Raw genomic sequence first — 22,124 nt, 5'->3', positions numbered from 1 at the left:
TGTTTATTCTCTGCTGTTATCTATCGAAGTTAATGGAAGAAAACTATTTGGGAGACATCTTTGAGAAAATACAAGCAGCTAGTTCTAAAAAATTAGTCTTCATTAGGACCAAACACAATCAAATACAAGTGACACAAACAGAATCCATCTTCTCCATATTTCATATATTCAATTCCAAAAAAGTTGGCACTGTGTACAATGTAAATAATAACAGAATGTAATGATTAACAAATCTAATAAAACCATATTTTAGTCACAATAGAACATAGAAAACATATCAAATGTTGAAAGTGAGAAATTGTACTGTTTCGTGAAAAATATTAGCTCATTTTGAATTTGATGGCAGCAGCATGTCTCAAAAAAGTTGGGATGGGGCAACAAAAGGCTGGAAAAGTAAGTGTTACTAAAAAAGAAACAGCTGGAAGAACATTTTGCAACTAATGAAGTTAATTGGCAACAGGTCAGTAACATGACTGGGTATAAAAGCAGCATCTCAGAGAGGCAGAGTCTCTCAGAAGTAAAGATGGGCATAGGTTCACCAATCTGCAAAAAACTATGTCTACAAATTGTGGAACATTTGACTTTGAATATCTCATCATCTAAAGTACATAATAGCATCAAAAGATTCAGAGAATCTAGGAAAAATCTCTGTGTGCAAGGGACATGGCTGAAAATCTATATTGAATGCCCGTGATCTTCAGGCTCTCAGGGAGCACTGGATTAAAAACAGGCATGATTATGTAATGGAAATCACTGCATGGGCTCAGGAACATTTCCAGAAATCATTGTCTGTGAACATAGCTCACTGTGCCATCCACTAATACAGGTTAAAGCTCTGTGATGCAAAGCAGAAACCATATGTGAACATGTTTCAGAAAGTCTTCTGATGTTTCCACAGTCTTTTCTGGGTCAAAGCTCATTTAAAATGGACTGAGGCAAAGTGGAACACTGTTCTTTGGTCAGATGAATTGAAATTTGAAATTGTTTTTGAAAATCATGGATGCTGCGTCCTCCAGACTAAAGAGGAGAGGGACCATCCGACTTGTTATCAGTGCTCAGTCAAAAAGCCTACATCTCTGATGGTCTGGGGGTGCATTAGTGCCTATGGCATGGGCAGCTTGCACATCTGGAAAGGCACCATCAATGCTGAAAGGTATACACAGATTTTAGAGCAACATATGCTCCCATCCAGGTGACATCTTTTTCAGGGAAGGCCTTGTGTAGTTCAGCAAGACAATGCTAAACTGAATACTGCATCTATTACATCAGCATGGCTTTGTGGAAGAAGAGACCAGGTGCTGACCTGCCTGAAGTCCAGACCTTTCACCAATTGAAAACATTTGGTGCATCATGAAACGAAAAATACGACAAAGGAGATCCGCGACTGTTGAGCAGCTTGAATCCTATATCAGATAAGAATGGGACAACATTCCACTCCAAAAACTCCAGCTGGTCTGCTCAGTTCCCACACAGATGTTTACAGACTGTTGTTAAAAGAAGATGGGATGCTACACAGTATGGGGTTATATAAGGACCCTCAGCTCACACATTACTTGGCAAAAGCCTGTCCTTGAAATCATTATCTCATATAGTACCATGTCATACTGTAGAGGTTTAATTTAAAACTGCAGTGTTGTCTCATAACTATAGTGACCAAAAATGCTGTGAAGGACTTAGCAACTCGTTTCTATAAAGGACCTTCAGCTCGTACATTACTTGGCACTAGCAGTGGCACGCTGTCGATGCAGAATTTTATAACAGAAACCAGCTCTGCACTTTTCATTGCATCCCCCTCTTTCTATTGAATATGTTTTGTTGTTCTCACTGACTGGAGAAGTCATGAGTAAGTGTAGTGATGGTTGGCAGTTATTAGTGGACTGGATTGCTCTGAAACACCTACTCTATATACATAACAATATATATTTCAATTGGTACTACCTTTATTGTTCCTGCTGTCAATTTGTTGCTGCTTATTATTACTGAAAATCCTCCCACTCAACAAGTGATGACATAATTATCCTGATATTCAAGAAGATGACAGTGTTTATGTAGGTAATTGACTCAGCATGTCTGACTAAAGTTAATCCTTAATTGGATCTCATTAATCAGTTAAGCTGCATCAGTCTCGTTAGCCCTGCCTGCTCCCTGTGTCTTCCCAGCCTCCAGCCTGCCCTGGTGTCTTGTCATCATTTGTTCCCTGTTTTTTCATTAGTTCAGTCTATATTTTAATCCTGGTTTTATTTCAGCTTTGTTGGATCATTTGTTCTGTTCTTTTATGTTTAGTGTGCTCTATTTGTGCTACATTAAGTTTTGTTTAGACCTGCCAGCTTTTGATTTTGCAAGTAATTTTTAAAGCAAAAATGCAGAAACATTCACTGGTTCAAGGCTCTCAAATGTGAAAATGTATTTCTTGGTCTTATACATTACTCTAAATGTAATATTCTAGGCACTGTTCTATTCCCATGAGAGCCAGATGGGTTTTAAACCTCCCTCTTTAAATTGTTCTATCAATTGAGGATTTTTTAAATTATTGTCAATATTAAAGATGGCAATACCCTAATTAAGTCGTTATCCTTCCTTCTCCTCCTGAAACTGTCCAGGTTTTTTTGTTTTTGACTGAAACATCAAAACACTGATTTGGCCATGGAACCACTTTCTATCTCAGTCAGACTTGGAAACACTTCACACGTCCCTGCTTTTTTCACCAGCAGAACAGATCATTGTTATGCTCTCTTCAATGCTCTCCTTCATAAAAAAGCCATCCAAAGGCTTCAGTTCATTCAAAGTGCACCAACAATTTAATCAGCCCAATTCTCAAACTACTCCACTGGCTACCTGTTCACAGGATTTACTTTAAGGATTTGCTTTTGGTCTGGCTCCAGGTGATATATCTGATATGCTCCCAGTTTATCAAGCGGGCAGATTCCTCAGCTCACAGGACAGATGTTTTCTTCAAATCCCCAGAGTGCAATCAGTCCAATCAAACTGGCAATAAAGCTTTAGGTGTTTATGTATATGAATGAGCCGTGTGCAGCAGCTACTTACACCCAGAAAGAATTTGCTAGCTTATTTTTTAAGCAATTAATCTCTGATTATTTCATTGTAATCATGAGAAAACACCTTTTCATAAAAATTAGAACATTTTAATTTTGTCCAGAAAATGTAGCTCAAAATGAGATCAAAATGTTGATACTTTAAATGAGATTTACAAAGCTAAAATATATTTCATGGAGCAGATGTGATTTTTATATTCCCTTTTTTTAACACTAGGTTTACTGCTAGAGCCGCTGGCAACAGCCCTGGAAAGATGTCTAGCCATGTCATTTAAAAGTTTTTTTAAATTATAAACTTTTTATTTTATGGGAAATGATGGCTATAGTTTCAATGTATAACCACTATTACAGCCTCTCCTGTACATATTTTTTTTGGCAAGTTAGAACCTTTTTACATACAGTACACAGTGTTTACTCGTGAGACGGCACTGCAGTAATGACAGCTTGTCTACTTGATTTGTCAATAAATGCAGCCATTTAATTGTTGACAGCTTGAAAAGCTTAATGTGTTTTAGCTTTATAAATCAAGCTCCAAATTAGGTGTTTAACATTGTTTACAGTGAGGCAGAAAGAACTGAAAGAGGTTGAGGAGGAGCCTGAATCAGAGATTTAAAAGCTTGTTTATGAAGTTAAACACAGAGCGAAGATAAGACCTTTTTTTTTTTTTTGTCAAAAGCCATCATGATGGTTCTTTGAAATTTTAGTCTTAATAGATCCAAATAATGTGCTCTGTTTTCCTATTTAAGACACTCATCTTGTTGACTCGACTTTCTTCTTCGATCTCTCCTAATCAAACTCTGCACTCAAGACATGTTGTGAAAATAATGGAGCAAAACAGCAGGCAGTTTCTTTTTACACTGAGTACTCATTAACAGTGACACAGCCATTACTATGATGGATTATAATTACATGGAAATTATTTAAAAGTCAAAACCTAATGGTTACGCTTTGGGAAAATGGTCAATCGTGTAAAGTATTAAATATCTGAGAAATGTGTTTCTTGTGATGTCAAATCTCAATCATTAGTATTTACGTACATGGACACTGAGTTGTTGAACTCTCAGCAGTTCTTCTTACCAGCAAACTTTTTTTTAAAATTGGAAATCATAATTCAGATTGTGTTGTCCTTGTGCTTCTCTAGTCTGTCTCTCAATGTCGGCCATCTATCTTTCCCAGACTGTGAGTTTCAAGGCAGGACCACTTCAGCTATGTCTACTCCTCTATTATATGCATTTTCAAGTGGGGTGGGATTTCCAAAAGGTTTTTTGAAGTGCTGATGGGATGATTACAGCCACTGTAAAATTCCAAAATAAACCTGGATAGCCTTGCCAGTGCAATTACTACATCAAAGGCACTGTAAAATGTTTCTGAAAATGATCAACCTTTTCAATAAGAAGGCTGTTTGCGGTGCATGAAGAGAGACGGCTGCCTGTTTACTTGTATCTCTTAATTCATCTCTCCACTTTTCACAAAATGGATATAAACTGATCTACTAGCCGTAAATGTTAATCCAATAAATGAAAGTCACTCACAGGATCTGTGAAAATGTGCGAGTGTGGACATTTTTTAAAGCAAACTTAAGACAACATTTTTTTATTTATTTATAGGTTTTATTATATTCTATCCTTTATTTATTTAGTTGATTTAGCCTCTTTATTGTATCATTGCTGTTGATGTTATTAGGTCTTCGTATAAATGCTAACTTTTTAATTCTGGTTTCAATTTATTTTTATTAAGTCATCATCTTTTTATTATTATCATTATTTTATTTCATTATTTATTATTTATTTATTTTTATGAACTTTATTTCCTTATTTCTTTTTAGCTCCTTTTATTTATTTGGTTTTATTCACTCTGGTGTTTCCTCACTGCAAATTGCTGAGAGTAAGATAGTACTTCAGTTGCCTTCTTTCAAGTGTGTATGCATGTTTATGTGTGTGTGTGTGTGTGTGTGTGTGTGTGTGTGTGTGTGTGTGTCTTTGTCTTTTGCTTCTGCTTTGTTTTGCTTGCTTTTATTGTGTAAAGCACCTTGTATTTTATTGTATGAAAAGTGCTATACAAATAAAGTCTGATTGATTGAAGCTATGCTGCGTCACAGCAAACTTAAGAAGTTTAACAAAACTTCAAGTTAAGTGCACAATTCATTCTTTCATCATGCAGGATGTCCGTCGGCAGCACAAGAAACTCCGGCTGAATCCAAGGTAATACACCTACATGTTGTTCAAATACTTATATATACTTATATATTAATAATTTTTACTTAATAATTGTATTGTTCTACCTCCAGTTTCTACCTTCACTGACTAATCTGAAAATGAAAGCAGTGATCGCTTGTGCCTGGACAGCTATTCAATAATATTTTATTTCATGGGCTTTTGATTTCATTATAATTCCCATAATTCTTGAAGAAAACTATGTTACTTTGCACTACTTGTAGATTTAAACCCACATAAATATTCGTTCAGTATTTAGTTATTAGTGGAAACTTTATTATCCATATATAATGTATTGCATGAGTCCCTGCAGACAAACATGGTTATTTTTCATGTTGATCTGACCCGCTGTGCATCCGTGACTCTCTGCTTATCACTTAATTACCTGGAAAGGCTCCAATTGAACATTGTCTCCATTTTCCCTATGATTAGCATTAAGTTGGAAACATCCTGTATTTTAGTACTGAGTGTGAAATGAGAAGAATATTTTGTTCCAGCGGATGCCAGATGTGTAGCCCGCCCTTCAGCAGTGACATGAAATAGTAATTAAACAAGTTCCAAGGTAAATATTATAACGGATGTGATTATTTATTCATTGAGTTCGTCTTCCTTCATTATTGTTGCACTGGATTAATTTACCACAAGTATTGTTACACTGCCCCTACTTCTAACATACATTGTACCACACCTCATTAAACAAACATTAACATTCAGGTGAGGTGTTCAGCTTTCCTGTCACAGAAGCAGTAGAATAATGTGAATACATCTATACAGTGCCAGACAAGAATATCAATACTGGACAAATTTGCAACATTTTTTTTACACTATAGCAACTTCAGCATGATTAAGATAAGGGAAATAATGTGTTACAGAAAATAAACACAACTAAAATAATTGCTAAGGGGTTAAGGGAAGATCTTGGTAACAGTTAATAAAAAGGCAAATGTTAATTGAACGTCTGTACAGACAGAACACAAGCTCTGCTCTCCTACTTAACTCACTACACAGCCATCCACAGTGCCACTTCATACCCCTTACTTTCTATAAGGGCAAACTACTTCATGCATTAGCACTTTATGTTGGCATCAGATGTGAAACATGCAGTGATGTGGATTTTTCTTTAGCTTCAAAGGATACTGGCTTGCATACATTTTTTTTCTTTGCAACTGGAAATGACCTGATTTTGGCCAAGTGCTTGCCCTTAGGGAAATGTTGGGTCTGTAATTGAAAAGTACACTTTTAGAGCTGCTCTATATGAAGTGTATGAAGTATATAAAGTGCCCCGAGGTAGCTTTTGTTGTGATTTGGTGCTTTATAAATAAAATTGACATGAAATTGACTTTTTAAAATCCCATTTCAGCATTAACTCACTAGAGAAGGGATACAGAACAGAGAAGAAAAAAAGGGGGGAAAATATTTAAAATTCAGAGATAAGTTGGAACGAAACAATTGGCCAGAGCTCACAAAGCATGAGCTTGATGGAATAAAACTGCCACTTTTCCAGTTGAAAACTTAACTTGGAAGCAAAATGTTTTTAACCTTACTCACGATCCACGGTGCAGGTGTCACAGTGAACATTACATATCATGGAGACTTTTCAAAACCCACTGGATAACCTGAATATACATGATTTTGAAGCTTTGAATGGGCTGTATTATGATAAGCTCACTTATTCCGTGCTTCTGTGTATGTATTTGGGTCTCTGATGTTTCTTCTAACACATTCTGTGCTCTTGTGATTCAACAAGACATTCAGATTTGATGCCTTTCTTACATCACATGGGGTGAAATGAAGTTAAAGGGCGAAAAGTTTGTGCATATCGTGGAGCTGGACCGAGAGACAGAGCCGCTGCTTGCAGACAGACGGAATGCTGAGCCTGGGGAGCCCGGTGCCGCTGTTGCTGTCTCATCTTCTGGAGGAATAAAAACCCTACTGCTCTGATCTGGAGCAGTTTACCAGCGGGAGGAGTTTGTTTTTTTTAAACTTTTCAGATTAACTGAATTTATCTTCATTTTGCTTCTCAACCCAGCCGGAGCTAACACTAGACTAACACACCACCTCAGCTGCTGTCATCAATAATAAATGCTGATAAGTTCATATAATGTTAAAGTTGCACAGTGTGGAGATAACTGTGTATAAGCAATAGCGTCACTGCTGTATTTATGCCTTTTTAGTCCTGATCGATCTGAACTCCATTTAAAAAAACAAGCATTTAAAAAAGTTATTTGCTTGTCATCTTTCTGACAGACCAGACAAAGGATGAATTTAGGCTTTTTTTTTTTTTTTTTTTACAAATCAACATCATGATGTAGTTATTTCAGCATCCATTTGATCTGTTTATTGCAATAAAATCATAACAAAATCTAAGTCTATTTACACTCAAACTAGCCATTGTGAGCAGGGCTGTATAGACAGGATGACAAGGCTGCTGTGGTGTTTGATCCTTGTGGTATTTTGATCTAAGCATGTCAGATACACTTTATGAAGACCACAGGGAACTATTAACCCGTGGAAAAAGGTATAATATAAAGGTATATAAAGTTAAAGGGATATAATATGGACCTTTGAACCTTTTGTAGTCCCTGCAACTGATATATATTTAACGCAGGATGCGAACATACAAGACACAGCAGCAGAGTACTTCCTGAAGTCATTCCACTGATGGAATATAATGCTGTGTTTGTCGCTTATGCATTACAAACTCCTCTCTTACCTGAAGTATCCAATGATGAAGATGGCCACCAGCAGAGAGCTGAAGGATACAGCATAGCCAATGGTATACATGACATACAGCCGCTCAAAGAAGTCTTGCTGTGAACACAAAGAGAAGCAATATTTGATACAGTTTAAGAGCTATTCATTCAGACACACAGCCATGACTCACAGCTACCTCAATGAATAGGAGGTTGCTGTGAGAATAAGACAATGTTCACCATTCATGTTTTAGGAGTCTAATTATATCATATTTGCATTTTTGACCGGATGAAGGAACAACAGGTGCCATGAATATTAAAGCTGAAGCTTAATGATGTGTATGCTGCCATAGCCTTTGAGTATGACAAGTCAAAGAATGGATGAGTAACCCTTTCCCTGATGGGTTGCCGTGTCAGTGTGTGTTTTGTCTGAAGTTAATTAAAACAGAAAAAGGGTAGAGTCAGAATGTGGCAGCTTTAAATCCTTAATCTCTGACAAATGATGGGCTTTACAAACACTTTCAAACCAGAGAGAGCATCAGGAGTTTTAACAAGAACCTATTTGTCTGAAATCGAAGATAACTTCATCTTAGACCTGAAATAACTTCTTCTTTATCTGAGCCTGAACAATCACTGATCTGGCTCAAAGGAGCTAGAAGATTCAGCTGATAGTAGAAACAAAAGATGCTCCGTTTTCTGGGAACTGCCCTTTTATTTTTAATTTTCATTGAGAAGAATGACAAATCTCCCTTTAGACAACATCAAAAGATGAATGGGTTCAATATAAAAAAGGTGGGAAAACTTTAGGTCCCTGACTTAGAGTAGATTAGCAGAACATAAACAAATAAAAAGGTTATACCACACCATAATGTGGTTGTGAGGAGATTTAATTGCTAAATAGGGGAACTTAAAGTAGTCCCGACTTCTCAGATAATTTGGGACAAATGTGCTTTTTGTCCCCGGAGTCAAAACTAAACATGTAGAGGCAGAATTCAGTTTTTATGCATCACATATCTGTTGTTTATTTTATTTTACCTCCTTTTATCTTCTACTTCTACTCTTCTATATTGCATTTCTTTACTTAATGCCTTTTTAATATTTAATTCTTCTATTGCAGTTGAAAGGTACCGTATAAGTAGACTTAGGCGTATATGCTAAAATAAGAATTAATGTTGAGCTATGTGGTTTCTTAATGTTTTATATAATCACTATATTAATTGACCATAGTGTATTGAATTATGTGACTTTGTGCATGTACAATTTGCATTAAAATGACTAGAGAGCAAGGAAAAGTGTCAAACAAAGAAATATATATTCCTCATTTATATACCATTGAGGTTTCGGTGAGAAGCACGTTATCCACACCCAAAACTAACTCATAAAAGCTCTTTAGGCTGGTTCTCAAACCTCAGGAAACACTGTTTTACTTTTTCTTATATTTTAAAGATTTCCTTTATTTTGTTTCTCACCTAGAGCACGCTCACAATTCCACTTTTTAAACAGGCCTCAGGGTACCTCAGCTTCAAACTGAACAATTGTTTCCATTTGTGTTGCATTTGTGTGTTTTGTTGCTTTTTTAAAACCACAAAGCCTAGCTGAAGAAGTTACTATAGTTAGAACATTTTATTCAACCTTTAACCACATAATCACAAAGAATCAACAAAGACTGTACTACCAGCCCACAGCTGACTTCTGATCCATGTCTAAGTGCCTCAGGGAGCAGCGCCAGTGACGCATCAGCCGAGGCACTGGGGCATGGGCTCCCATCCATTGGCCCTGAAGCAAGACTACCAGACTGGCTAAGAGGCCACGCTGTCAGGCTCACTGCTCACTAACCAAGCTGCATTCACGGAGTCGCCTGGGAACATAGCGGCCCCAGAGATATCTCCACAGCGTAGCCCTGCAGGCTAATTGGCCTCCACCCTGCTGGGAAGCCACTCTAGCCTGCACACCAGCTCCAGAACAAGCTGAAATAGTCGGCACAAAACTCGGCAACAAAGCAATTCAAATGCACTTTCCTGTGATTGCTGATGATTGAATAAAAAATGAATTACTTTACATCAGTTGTTTGTCCCTAGCGTGGTGCCTTTCTTTTATAACCTTAAATCATGTGCTTCCATCTCTATCACCAACAATTTCTTACCAAGTAATATCTTTTATTCATTTGCTTGATTTTTTTCTTCAGTGTGTGTATTCTTTATACATGTAGCTATAAATAAATGTCCTTAGTATGTAAAGCTTTTTATGTAAAGCACATTGAGTTGCCATTGTGTATGAAATGCGCTATATAAATAAATCTGCCTTGCCTTGCCTTAGCTATCAGCAATAAGTTGTCTGTTGAAGTAGAACATGTAATGAATTCCACATCTTGTTTCTTTATTTATATCCTGGTGGAGCATCCGTCCCAATGAGCGCAGATTCAATTTCCAAAAAATAACGATGAGTCTACTCTGTACCCATGACGATGAAGATAAATCTTTGGTATTTGGATTGCACAGGTAACAGGTGAGGAGGAAAAAAGCAAAACACTTCATTGCTTTTTTTTTCTAATGAAATAGCATAGTTTTACCTCATGAGACCTGTAAAAATGATTCAGATGATGAAAAAGACGACAGTCTGAGAACGTAAAACCACTTAACTAAACTGCTAACAACTCATGCAGCATGCAGACTGCGGTAAGGGGTCAAAAGTTGATTCTTCATATGAAGGAGTAATGAGCAAAAATAGGTGGGAGCTACTTAGAGTTGTTCATTTGTTAGACAGCCATGTGTTTGGATGCAAATATCATCCAACAACCAAATTTGCACATTGTGTCCTTACATAAGATGACACATATGGTAGCCTAGCATCTTCAAAACATTCAGTCAGCCCCCACATTAGCTTCCCCGAGGGATCCTATGGGATTTTGATCTCCCACTGCTGCATATCTGAACAACCTGTGTGTTTAACACATGCCTTCATGTATTTTTTATGAGTACGACTTTGATTTGTTAATCACAGCCATACTTACTCTCCCTTCTTGATCACTGGGCTGAAGGAAGCGTAGACACTCTGAATAATTAGTCCATGTCTTGTTCCAGCGCTCCACAAACACCCAGGAACCGTTGCCATCACATTTTCTGTAAGCATAGCCTGTAAAAATATGTTTTGGACATGATTTTGGACGTTTACAACACATTTTTATTTCAATTACAGTTTTTGTTATGATTTAAACATTTTAATACTGATGGGAAACTATTCATAAAAGGTTTATGTTACTTATGTTATTTGTTGTTTTGTACTGTTCTGGTTCTGATTTGCCCATAAACCTGCTTAATGCTATGTTTACATTACAGGCTTTAAATGCTCAATATGGGTTTTTTTAGTCAGATCCGATCTTTTGTACTGATAGTTCACATACAGTATATATTTGTAAGTAACGTGTATCTGACCCGACACCACTGAGGTCTGAAACTATGGGGTGCCGATTGTAAAATTCAGATCCAGTTTTATAGCTGATGTATTTTGAATATTTAGCTTCCTTTCCTCACATTTAACTCATTTTTCTTTCAATTCAGACAGAAATTCATGTAAAACATGTTCTACAATATATATATAATTGTTAAAAATGTGTATATTTAAAAGAAAATCAATCTAAATCTAAATGTTAAATCTCAATTTAGATTTAACATTTAGATAAACATGGCTGTTTTAGCATTTGGTTATGGCTTGAATATGAGCGTCTCCATAAAAATAAAAAATAAATAAAATAAAATTCCCTCATCTCTACATTGACCCCCATTACTGTTGTTGCTCTCATCCATGTTATTTTTTACCTCGCTGTGACGCGCCAACACTGAAATAGAATGACAGGCAATATGCACATGCACAAGTAAGAGCAGATGCATAGTCAAAAATAGGAAATGAATCAGATCTAGGTACACATATGCAAGATTTTATATTAAAAAATCTGATTTGGTTTGCTCACACGTAAGTGAAAAAAAAATCTTATCTAAGTCACTTGGAGGCCAACTTTGAATTTGGGCCACTTCAGCATGTTTTGTGAACATAACCTTTTTGCAATTTTTCTTTCAGCCTGTAAAAATGAAAGGGCTTGCACGCCCACATGGTAAACCTACACAGGTGAATCCAATTGTTTTGTATGATTAGACTCAGGACTGTGTGGGGGTTAAAACGATGCTTTGTTGCATTATAGTTATGGCAGTTTTCCAACTAGTCACAGGAGTAAAAACAATGCTACTGTTATTAATAATACCTGTTTTTCCTGCTATAACACATCAAAATATCTGCTTTGAAAAAAGTCTCAGTACATGCACACCAAGTAACATTTCTTATACATGTAGTATTTCTTAGCATTCTCCAACCTGAACCAGACAAATTGGCCAGAACAAGTGAAAACACCTGTGTGAGTGAGCCTTTAATCCTTTCCCAGTATATAAGACTAATAAATGCAATAAAACAGAGCACGTTTTATAAGTAGTAGCTCCATCCTGATTTAATCTACATTTTACGTTCCTTGCAGTCTTCAAGTTTGTTGTTGATGGTACATCCCTAAAAACAAAATAAGGAAAATAAATTATTAACCTTTGTGATTGAAGTCATAGATGTACGATGGGCAGGGGACCTTGCTAACCAGCCCAGGGGATCCATGGGGCCAACAAATAAGACCATCCCAGTCTGGAGGGCACACTTCGTCTGCAGCGAGCAAGAGAGAAAGTCATGATTTGAGCCTATAAATTCACATTGCACTGTAAATCATTTTTTGTGACAGTAATTGAACTCTAACCTCACTCTAGATAGATGAATTGTTAAATTCGATCCCCATAAGTTGCTAAAAGGGTAGTAACGATTGTTCCTGGGGTCCACACATAAAAATACAAACACTTACCAATAACATGCATAAACACTTAACAACAACACACAAAACCCAAAGCCCTCACACCCACCCAGCACCTCCCAGATCACCCATTATCCACACAAAACCCTTTCAACGTCAAAGCATTATTTCCAAACAATATAGTCAGATGATTTATTGCCTAGCTAACAACAACAATAAGACCAAGCAATATACAGTCATACACCAAACTAAAAGTGAAGGTCCATTCTCAAACTGGCAATAACTATTTCTTTACTAATTTCTTTTTTAATACATGCTTTGCTAATGAATTTTTTTAGGGAACATGGTAGCATATTCCATTGAGTGTTAGCTCTAGACAAACCTGTTCTCTACATTGTTCTAGGTGCAGGGACTAATACATGACTTTGTGTCACCTGTCTGGTAAACTTGTGTCTATCATTGATATGTGAGATCTTCGAGTGTTATCTTTTAGGCACATTTAACAGGACTAGGAGATTGCTTAATAACTTTTAACCAGAAGAGAGCTTCATGCATGCCCTCTACACTCATCCTAGATGAACAGTGAAGAGCTACATGTAGGTTTCTTCTGCACAAATTGAAGCTTGTGCAAATCTTATTTAGTCACACTTCACCAAACTACTGAAAAATGGTCAAGATGAGACTGACTCAGCGATTGTATAACCTGTCTGACTGAGTGATTAGTCAGGAAACAGGCACACGTCCTGAACCTGCAGACACTGCAATAACCATTTTGGCTACAATCCTGTCAATACAGAAAGACCAGATAAGCTGTTCATCCAGGGCAAAAACCAAAAGCTTTGCTTCATGGATCTGCTCTAAAGCTATACACCTCATCGAGAGGAAGAGAAGCAACTCACTCCTCAATCCATGATTTGATCCAAAGATAATACACTTTTGGATACATTAATGCGAGGTAATTATGTTTTACCCAGTTGATACACATTCAATTTACTTTGCAGGACATCATTTAGTTAATTAAGACTGTTAGCAGATTTCTACAATGTAAAATCATCAGCGTACATCTTCAGAGATTACTTATTTAACACAAGGGGAAGATCATTGGTTAAAATTGAGAAGCGGAGAGACTTAAGGCAGCAACCTTGGGGACTTCCACACTCAGGCTTTCTTGCAGCTGAAAAGCACCGATTAAAGCACACACACTGCCTTCTTTTAGCTGTTAGAAATGTCTCATCCAGCTGACAACATTTGCACTGAAACCATAATGCCGAAGGTTTTTTTCAGTAGTATTTCATGGTCAATTAGATTGAAAGCAGCACTGAAATCAAGCAATCAAGCGCCATCTTTTTTTTTTTTTTTATCATCTATTTGACTCATTCATTTGTGTTAAGGCATTGACTGAGAAACAGTTTAAAATTTGAAAGAAGCTCATCTTTCCTTAAGTTTACCAAGAGCCGATACAGTAGGTCTGCTTTTCACCCTACTTAACGCGATCCTGCTGTTCTCAGATACTGGAATCTTTCTTTGATTGAGGGAAAACACTTTCCTTCAAGCTAAAGTTAGTTAAACGTAACATACCGGTTTACAAATGTAATCAGCTATAATTCTTATTAATTTACTATCAAGGTTATTCGATCCAGAGTGTTCATCATTTTTTACTGACATTAAAGGTTTGTTTTGTTTTGGTTTGGGTTTTTTTTTGCTTTAAACCTACATTGTTAAAAAAATATTCCATAATTTCCACCCATCATGCTTTACTTCATAAATCATGTTCTGGTAATAAGATCTTTTTTTTTTTTTTTACAGTTTTACCTTGTTTCTGAGTTCATAGTATTTATTCCATTGAACAGAGTCGAATGGAATTATTGAAGTACATTTTATTTCATCCCAGTGAGCCATTCAAGTTTTCCATTACTGATCGAGCCGCGGGGCCAAAGTACTTCTCACAATGAATTTTTGTATTTTTTATTGGTGCACGCGTGTCAACAACATTCTGTAACTTCTCCAAGAACAAGCATAGTGCAATATCTCTGTCCCACTGTAGATTTGTTTTCATAACATTAATACATTTTTCTTCGCAAAAGGATTCATAACCCTGTATATATTTATACTGTATTGTCCTTGTATTGTCTTGTGTTTTATTTATTTTATTTTTTGATGTGGACCTGCAGATGTGTCCATATATATGGCTTCATTTAACATTTTTTATAAGATCTTTGCAGCACAATCCTTGGCCCAGCCTTCAGTACTTTACTTTTTCTTGCTATAGCTACTATACTGTGTTCACTAAAACCAACTGTGATGGATATGGCCTGAGAGAAAAGTTTACTGTGTGATTCGGTGCATTTGAGTTCATCCTGGTAGGCAAGTTCATCATCTGAGTGCAATTACATACATTTATTAGAACTAGTAATCTCTTTTTCAGAGCATAGGAGGAAGAAAGCCTGTAAATGTGCAGGTCCCCCAGAAAGTACAACTCACTGTCTGCATCTGTAGCTCTTTGAAGCACAGCACATATATCATCAGTGTATTGTACATTAGAGCAAAGGGCTCTATAAGAACAACCAATAAGTACTAGTTTGATACTATGAGGTGGGTGAAATTGAAGATAAAGGGCTTCTATAACTGGATTCATCAGGTCATTACTGACCTAACTGTGATGTGGCAACACCACCCCCATAATGTATGTCTGTATGGCTACCTCAGACTCATTATCTGAGATATCTAAATGTGTTTCTTAATTACCTCTCTAAACTTGTGATGTATATTCACTGCACTTGCCCCTTGTTTGTAAATTAATCTTAAAACATACCTTTCCTGATTATCTTATACAGGGAAGTAAATTAAACCATGCAATACACATCATTAGTCACTTATTTGCAGATGATTTCTCATACAATATACTAAAACACTTTAATATTTTAACATATTGTATATCCTACATTGTTTTTTCAAGCACCCATTCCTTCATCTTTTGCCAACATAAGTTAATAACAAAAACCTTTGAAACAGAGCAGTTTTATCTATAGTTAGCCTATGTAGAGAGTCAGAATCACTTGAAAAACTCGAGCCAAAATGTGACTCATATCCACTCTGCTCTGCCCACAAAATGACTGTGCTTGTGCAAGGAAAGCATTTTAAAGTGCCATTATAAAAAACAATGGTCTTTCCATTCAGTCTTGATATTAAAGATCACATGATTTGCGTCCTACATCATAGTAATTGGCCAGTAAAACATTGTTTAACCTTTTGCAAAAATGTAACACTACATCACTTCATTTTGTACCTGTGGTCCCCGGGTCGATGTTGGAGAGGTTCTGGTAGCACTGCAGTTTGATTTCATAAAGGATGTACATCTGCTCCTGTGCAGAGAGAGGACCATCAAACCCCATCTGTGGAGCACAACAAACAAGATCAGATCTGTGACCCTGCGTCTACATGTCCAAGTCACCTGTCGCCTGTAATTAGGTTTTCAAAAACATTGGGGGCACTTTGTCGTTTACCATCTGCTGTGAGCCAGGCCAACATTTGTGGCTAACAAGTACAAGTACAAAAACAATAACAGAACCTGTAATTAACAACCTTTAATTGCACATTTCTCGTGTCTCCATTCATTTAGTGTTTTGTTTTCAGTTTAGGATTTAAAACTATGTAATGAATTTAATATTTACAGGGAGGATTCTTGATGTTCATGCTTTCATTTATTTGTCGCTCAGTTAATCTTAATTGGCTACCTTTTCATTTACGTTAAATGATGCTAGTAAAATACGTCCAATGTCCTGTCCTCGTGTATACAACCATTTTGTTTTCTGTCTCACAGGGTTTCTTGTGTGACTTTCTGAATTAAAAATCAGGAAAAAAATAAATAAATGAAGAAGGTAAATTATTGGATGCCAAAGCCCCAATAAAAAAGGGTCTGCTCCATAGCCCTTATTGTGCCAACATTTACTTTCTACTCTACCATCAGGCCAAATTTACTCTGTGGTTTTTAACTTGTCTAGCCTTCCACATATTGATTAACAATTTATATAATTCTAATTAGTTATTCAAGTCAGTTAATCAGTATCATGAGCTTTGTTAAAAATAGTTTTTACTTCTTAAAAAAAGCTGATCCATTCATGTCTTATGCATGAAAGGAAGCTCTGTAGCTAATGCCTTTGCTGAGCAAAGATTTTTAAATTTCCTAAATGATTTATTGTTTGTGATTGATGAAGCTCATCTTGTGTGGTGGTTTCTTGGTTCGGAAATGAAAACATTTTCTATAAGGATTTTCCATCATCTAGGCAACAGGAAATATATTACAGAAGTGCAAAGTCAAAGGCAACTGGGCCTGCCATTTTAGTCTTTAATACATTTTTTGCAATTCATTTTATAATTGATTGCTCACTGTTTTATTTCAAATGAGAGTCACTATGCAGTCAGCTGTTGTGAAATTTAAAAGACCACCTGCGTCTGTGTCAACCCCAATCTATCAAACCACAGTTTAAAAGAGTAAGGAAAAACAGAGTCTTTAAATAAAGTTTCTTTTTTCATGATTGACAGTCTTCTAAATCAATGTGTCTAATCAATCAAGCCTCAATTTAAAAAGGTGTTGAAAAAACTGTCCTTTCATTTAAAAAACAAATTATTTATTAAATATTCAGAGTCAGTAAAGTTAGCTTTGATTATACAACTTCCTGGGATTTCCCTGTCCATCTAAAATGGTTTGTATTAATGAGGACACAAGATGAACTCAGCGGCCCCCATTAGGAAGATGACGTCAGTCCTGCTCTTGTCCACATTCTGACTGAACCATAAAAACCTTCCACTGTCTCATAAGGGAAACAACCAACATAATACACTCTATTCTAAATAAAGATGAGTTTTGTTATAGTTGGCCAGAGTCATTAAGGTTCATCCTCTGAGGACACTAAAGGTTTTTAATAGTCTTTAATATAGGAATCTGAACAAAAGAGATGGATCGACCAAAGCACCTTGCAATGCCTAAAGCCATGCTGCTACCATAGTAACTAAAAAAATAAGAACGGTAAATGCAAATTCCCTACACCTTAGTTTCTGATGCATTCTGCATTTATTCAGTGTTCAGACTCTTCCTCTCCCTGTCTATAATTGTATCTGTGATAAAAGTGAATGGGGGAAACAATAGATCATGAAAACAAAAATCCTTCTAATCAATGAAGAAGTTGTTTATGGTTCTTTTGTTGATCATAATTAACACACATCAACTATTTTTAACTGGATGCGGAAGATTTAAAAAAAAAAAATGCATAAAGTGTAAAATTGTCCACTGATCCACTTGCATTTTACACTTTATTGTGTCTCCACTCTAGTATAAAACAGCAGTGACGTTGTGATGCAGTATCAAAGCAGTCTTATCAGCCGCAGCGTCCGATCACTAACAGATTTCCAATAGGGTCGTATTTGCCCATAAAAGACTTCCATGAAGGCTGGTCTCATTTATCCTTGCACAAACCTCCTTGGGGATCTCTCCTTGCACTTCGATCTTTGGTCTTAATAGTGATGGACTTTTAACTGTCCTGCCTGATCAGCTGACCAATCAATAAACACATTCAATCAAAGGGGAGCTGCCATCCAGTTAACACGTAGGATACATCTGTGCTTCCTCGCTCTAAGCTCCAACAGGAGCCTCCTCTTGCCTCACTCCTCATCTCTTCCAGGTGCATTTAAGGGATTGGAAGATCCTCCATGATGATGGAGGGGGATCTGTCTCTAGGTTAGCATAATGAAGAGTACCCACTGTCTCACAACTTCATGACACCATCATGGTTATTTCCTTAGACTTTCAGGACTACAGTTAAAAAAACAGTAATACTACCCTTGATTTGTAAAATCCCCTTCTAAAGCATACGAGAAGACATTGTAAATTAATCAGGCAAGACCAATTACATGTACGACAACATGGCAACTCTCTTTTTCAGGATATAAGCCTGACTAGAACTTGTTAAATCCATGGTTCGTCTGGTTTTCTATGCCTTGCTTCTCATCATCACTGACAGCAGTAACTTTATTCTAGTACTTCCTGTTATCTCAGGTGTAAATGATCTCATATAGATGAGTGTGTTTCCTTTGAAGTCCAATCAACAGTGAGATCCACTTCTCTTCTTTTAATCACCTTTTTTTTTTCTTCTTCACACAAGACGACGTTGTGAAGCTGCCTATTGATAATAAGCCCTTCGATTTTTGAATACCCTAGCACTTGATTTACAGTATACCTTGAGAGTTGGCGAGAGCAGCCAGTGCAAAATGACTCACAGGCAAGAAACAAGGTTTGGAGTGGAACTGATAATAAGCAGGAATAGCACTTCAGTGGAAGCCATAGCATCAAAGGACAAAAGGAAAGACAACTGCATATGCACTTCTTGTAATAGATGGAGGTAGAACCCAGTTGCAGCACAAGAACACAGGGAAGAATGCTGACATGTTTATCGGGGGCAGATAAACACCAGACAAGGCGGGAAGGTTAGAGGCAGGCAGAGTCGGCAACGGGAGATCAGTCCAAAGAAATGAGTGCTGGAGAGTCTTGCATCAGGGGCGAAGAACAAGTTGGCAATGTGTGATTGAGCAGAACGGGCTTATAAGGTGGCTTTAGTGAATTTATCTAAGGTTAGTGAGAAGGAGTTAAGGGCAACTCAGATCTGATATGTGCACTGGAGGGGTTGAATGGGACAGTTGAGAAGGTTAGAGAAGATGGGAGAGTTAATTTATGAATAGGATGAACAAAGGTTTGGAGGATATAAAGGTATGGCAGCAACAGGAGATCGATGGGCTCATTCAAGAGAGGTGGCAACTTAAGGCATTTACAGACCTGTGCTTTAAAAGAAACGGAAATAGGCCAGCAAGGTCCCTGAGCTTAATAGTACATATTAAAAAAATATATAAAAATGTTCCAACTGTGGTTTTTGTGAAGCCACATTTGATCTTGGCAAAGGGCAGGAGGGATTTTTATTTCTAACGAAGAACCTACAATTTCAATCAGTGTACAGGCACAGAGGTTGTCTAGTGGACCACACGAGCATGGTCTGGCATCAAATTCAGTCAGAAAAGAGGGGGAAGGAGAGCTTGCATGTGGTATTCTTAGATTTAGAAATCAGAAGTAGAACAGCACTCCACTTCAAATGTTTATTCATGCATTACACAGTCGTTTTGATGTTGCCAGTTTGATACTTGCCTTTGAGGATTGGAGGGCTGCCTCGGCCATGTAGTTCTTGTGAGTGAAATTACACTTACAACACATATAATCAAGTATGAACAACCTTTAGAAATCAGAAGTAGGTCTCAGGGGAACAACCTGTTATCTTATGGTCTTAGTCCTTAAGGCCAATGTCAGTACAACTGTTTTGCCCCGTTTTCATCTCAGACAATAAACCACTGATTATGAACATAATCCTGTTACCCAATAACTATTTTTGTCATTACCTGCAAACAATGCACTACATCCAGGATTCAGTCTTTCACTGGCTTCTTGTTATCTTTGTTTAATGCAGAATAAAGTTTAATCTGACTTCGCTCAAATCTTTATTCAATAGCAGATAACTCCATGTGAGTTGATGTGACTTCAAAAGCAAATACGAATACAATATATAAGACCCAAAAAATTGAACTCAATAAAAGTTTAAAATATGCACTACTTGAAAAAGAAAGAAAAAACAGACATCTGAATAAATGTATTAATTCTGGAGACCTCAACTGAGATCAGTCAGACTTTCTGTTTATAATGTTGGTCAGAATGGGCAGAGTCTTGAGTGTGTTTGAACATGTTTGCACCAAATTATTGATGAATATTAATTCCTTTGTTTGAGGATTTTAAGACTTTGACTTGAGATTGTAAAATTCTACGCTGGGAAATTAAGTTTTGAATTTTAAATGCAAAATTCACATTTCAGAGCCACAATTGTAGGGACTGGATACACTTTTTTTCAAATACAAACTGAACCTAACTTTAACTTCATAATTAAAGAAAACGTTTCTTGATTTAACAAATTCAGTGTTAATTTATTAATGTCAAACACTTTCTTTAAAGTTTTATTTCTCTTTTGATTGCTTGCAAAGGTTGTTTTCATGTTTAATCAGAGCAAAAGAAACTTGTGTTGGATTTGCAAGAGACGCAGACACAGACAGCGAAGTGATGAACAGGGGAGCAAAAGTGAGGTGGGTGGGTGGAGAAACTAAACAATGTCTTCATTTCTCACATTTTCAGAAAGAACTGGATCTCCTCCCTGCTTTAGATGCACATCAAGACGCCAACTCCCACCAACTGCTATCCCTGTTGACATTGATCTCCCTACCCACCTATACCTGGAGATCCCAGTACGGGTGGAGACAGCTGCAATGGGACCCAACACACCAAGCCAGGCATCCGCTCCGCCTCCATATCAGCAGCACTGAGTGTCATAAACATATGGAGGAACTCTGTGACAGACTTATAATAACTTTCCCAGTCACCATGAGATGGGGAGCAATAAAAGACTGTAAACGACAACCTGGTGAAACAGTGGCCGATTATCTGCACAGATTTAAAGAACATTGCACAGGCTGGGACAGGGGTCACCTGTCTCTAATCCAAGATCACGCTATCCATGCTGAGCACACATGCCAGATGTACAAGAACACCAGATGTACAATGAAATAGATCATGGGTGGCTCAGTGTCCACAAGATTGCTGGTGAGAGGTTAAAGAAGAAGGAACTCAATTTTCAGCTTGAATGAAAACATACAGATACCCATTTCAGAGCACTTTTGTGGGAAAACGAACATCTAGCACAAATAACAGAAGGGTTAGGAAACCTTTCTCAGTTAAACATTGACATACCAGAGTTGCAAGAACTACCACAAAAGCTATGGGCTAAAGATAAATGTGATGTGGGATTCGTTAAAGGTGCCAAGCCTATCCATGTGACACAGAAAAGCACATATTATGTCCAGCACAATACCCACTCAAACCAGAGGCGGTTGAAGGGATAACACCAGCTTGCTAGCCCATTAAAATCCAGTCATTGTTACATTCATCAGTAAGAACACCAGAAAAAGGTCAGTAAATGCAGTGTCCCAGCACACCCAGGCTCTCAGTTTTGGTTTGCTTTCACATTTACCGGTAAATCTTGAGACTTGGTTCAGGTTCTTGATGAGGGTTTGCGTCCCCCTGTATTTACTCTGAGGCCTGGACTGATTGCACTTACCAGCAGGAAACGTATGAGTACAGTATGACGATTTGATGATCTATTCACCAACAAAAAAGGCATGTGAAGTTGACACAGTAGCTTTATTGCCACAAGGCCCTGCTCTGTCCAGGAAAATGCAACTTTCTTTG

The 22,124-nt window shown here is 37.1% G+C and overlaps 1 protein-coding gene across 1 annotated transcript in view; it reads right to left on the bottom strand.

Moving 5' to 3' along the window:
* pth2ra (parathyroid hormone 2 receptor a) overlaps positions 1-16,188 on the bottom strand; it is a 67,820-nt gene extending 51,632 nt beyond the window's left edge. The window contains exons 1-4 of the mRNA XM_062431144.1: positions 16,083-16,188; positions 12,544-12,654; positions 10,970-11,091; positions 7,980-8,077 (exon numbers count right to left, since the gene is read on the bottom strand). Of these exons, the coding sequence (XP_062287128.1) occupies positions 7,980-8,077; positions 10,970-11,091; positions 12,544-12,654; positions 16,083-16,188 (437 nt within the window). The remainder of the gene's footprint in view (positions 1-7,979; positions 8,078-10,969; positions 11,092-12,543; positions 12,655-16,082) is intronic.
* Between the last annotated feature and the right edge of the window lie 5,936 nt (positions 16,189-22,124).

This window comes from Scomber scombrus, chromosome 13, assembly GCF_963691925.1.
Source record: "Scomber scombrus chromosome 13, fScoSco1.1, whole genome shotgun sequence".
Lineage (NCBI taxonomy): Eukaryota > Metazoa > Chordata > Actinopteri > Scombriformes > Scombridae > Scomber > Scomber scombrus.
Note: the sequence above shows the minus strand (reverse complement) of the source record. Positions and strands in the feature narration are given on the sequence as shown.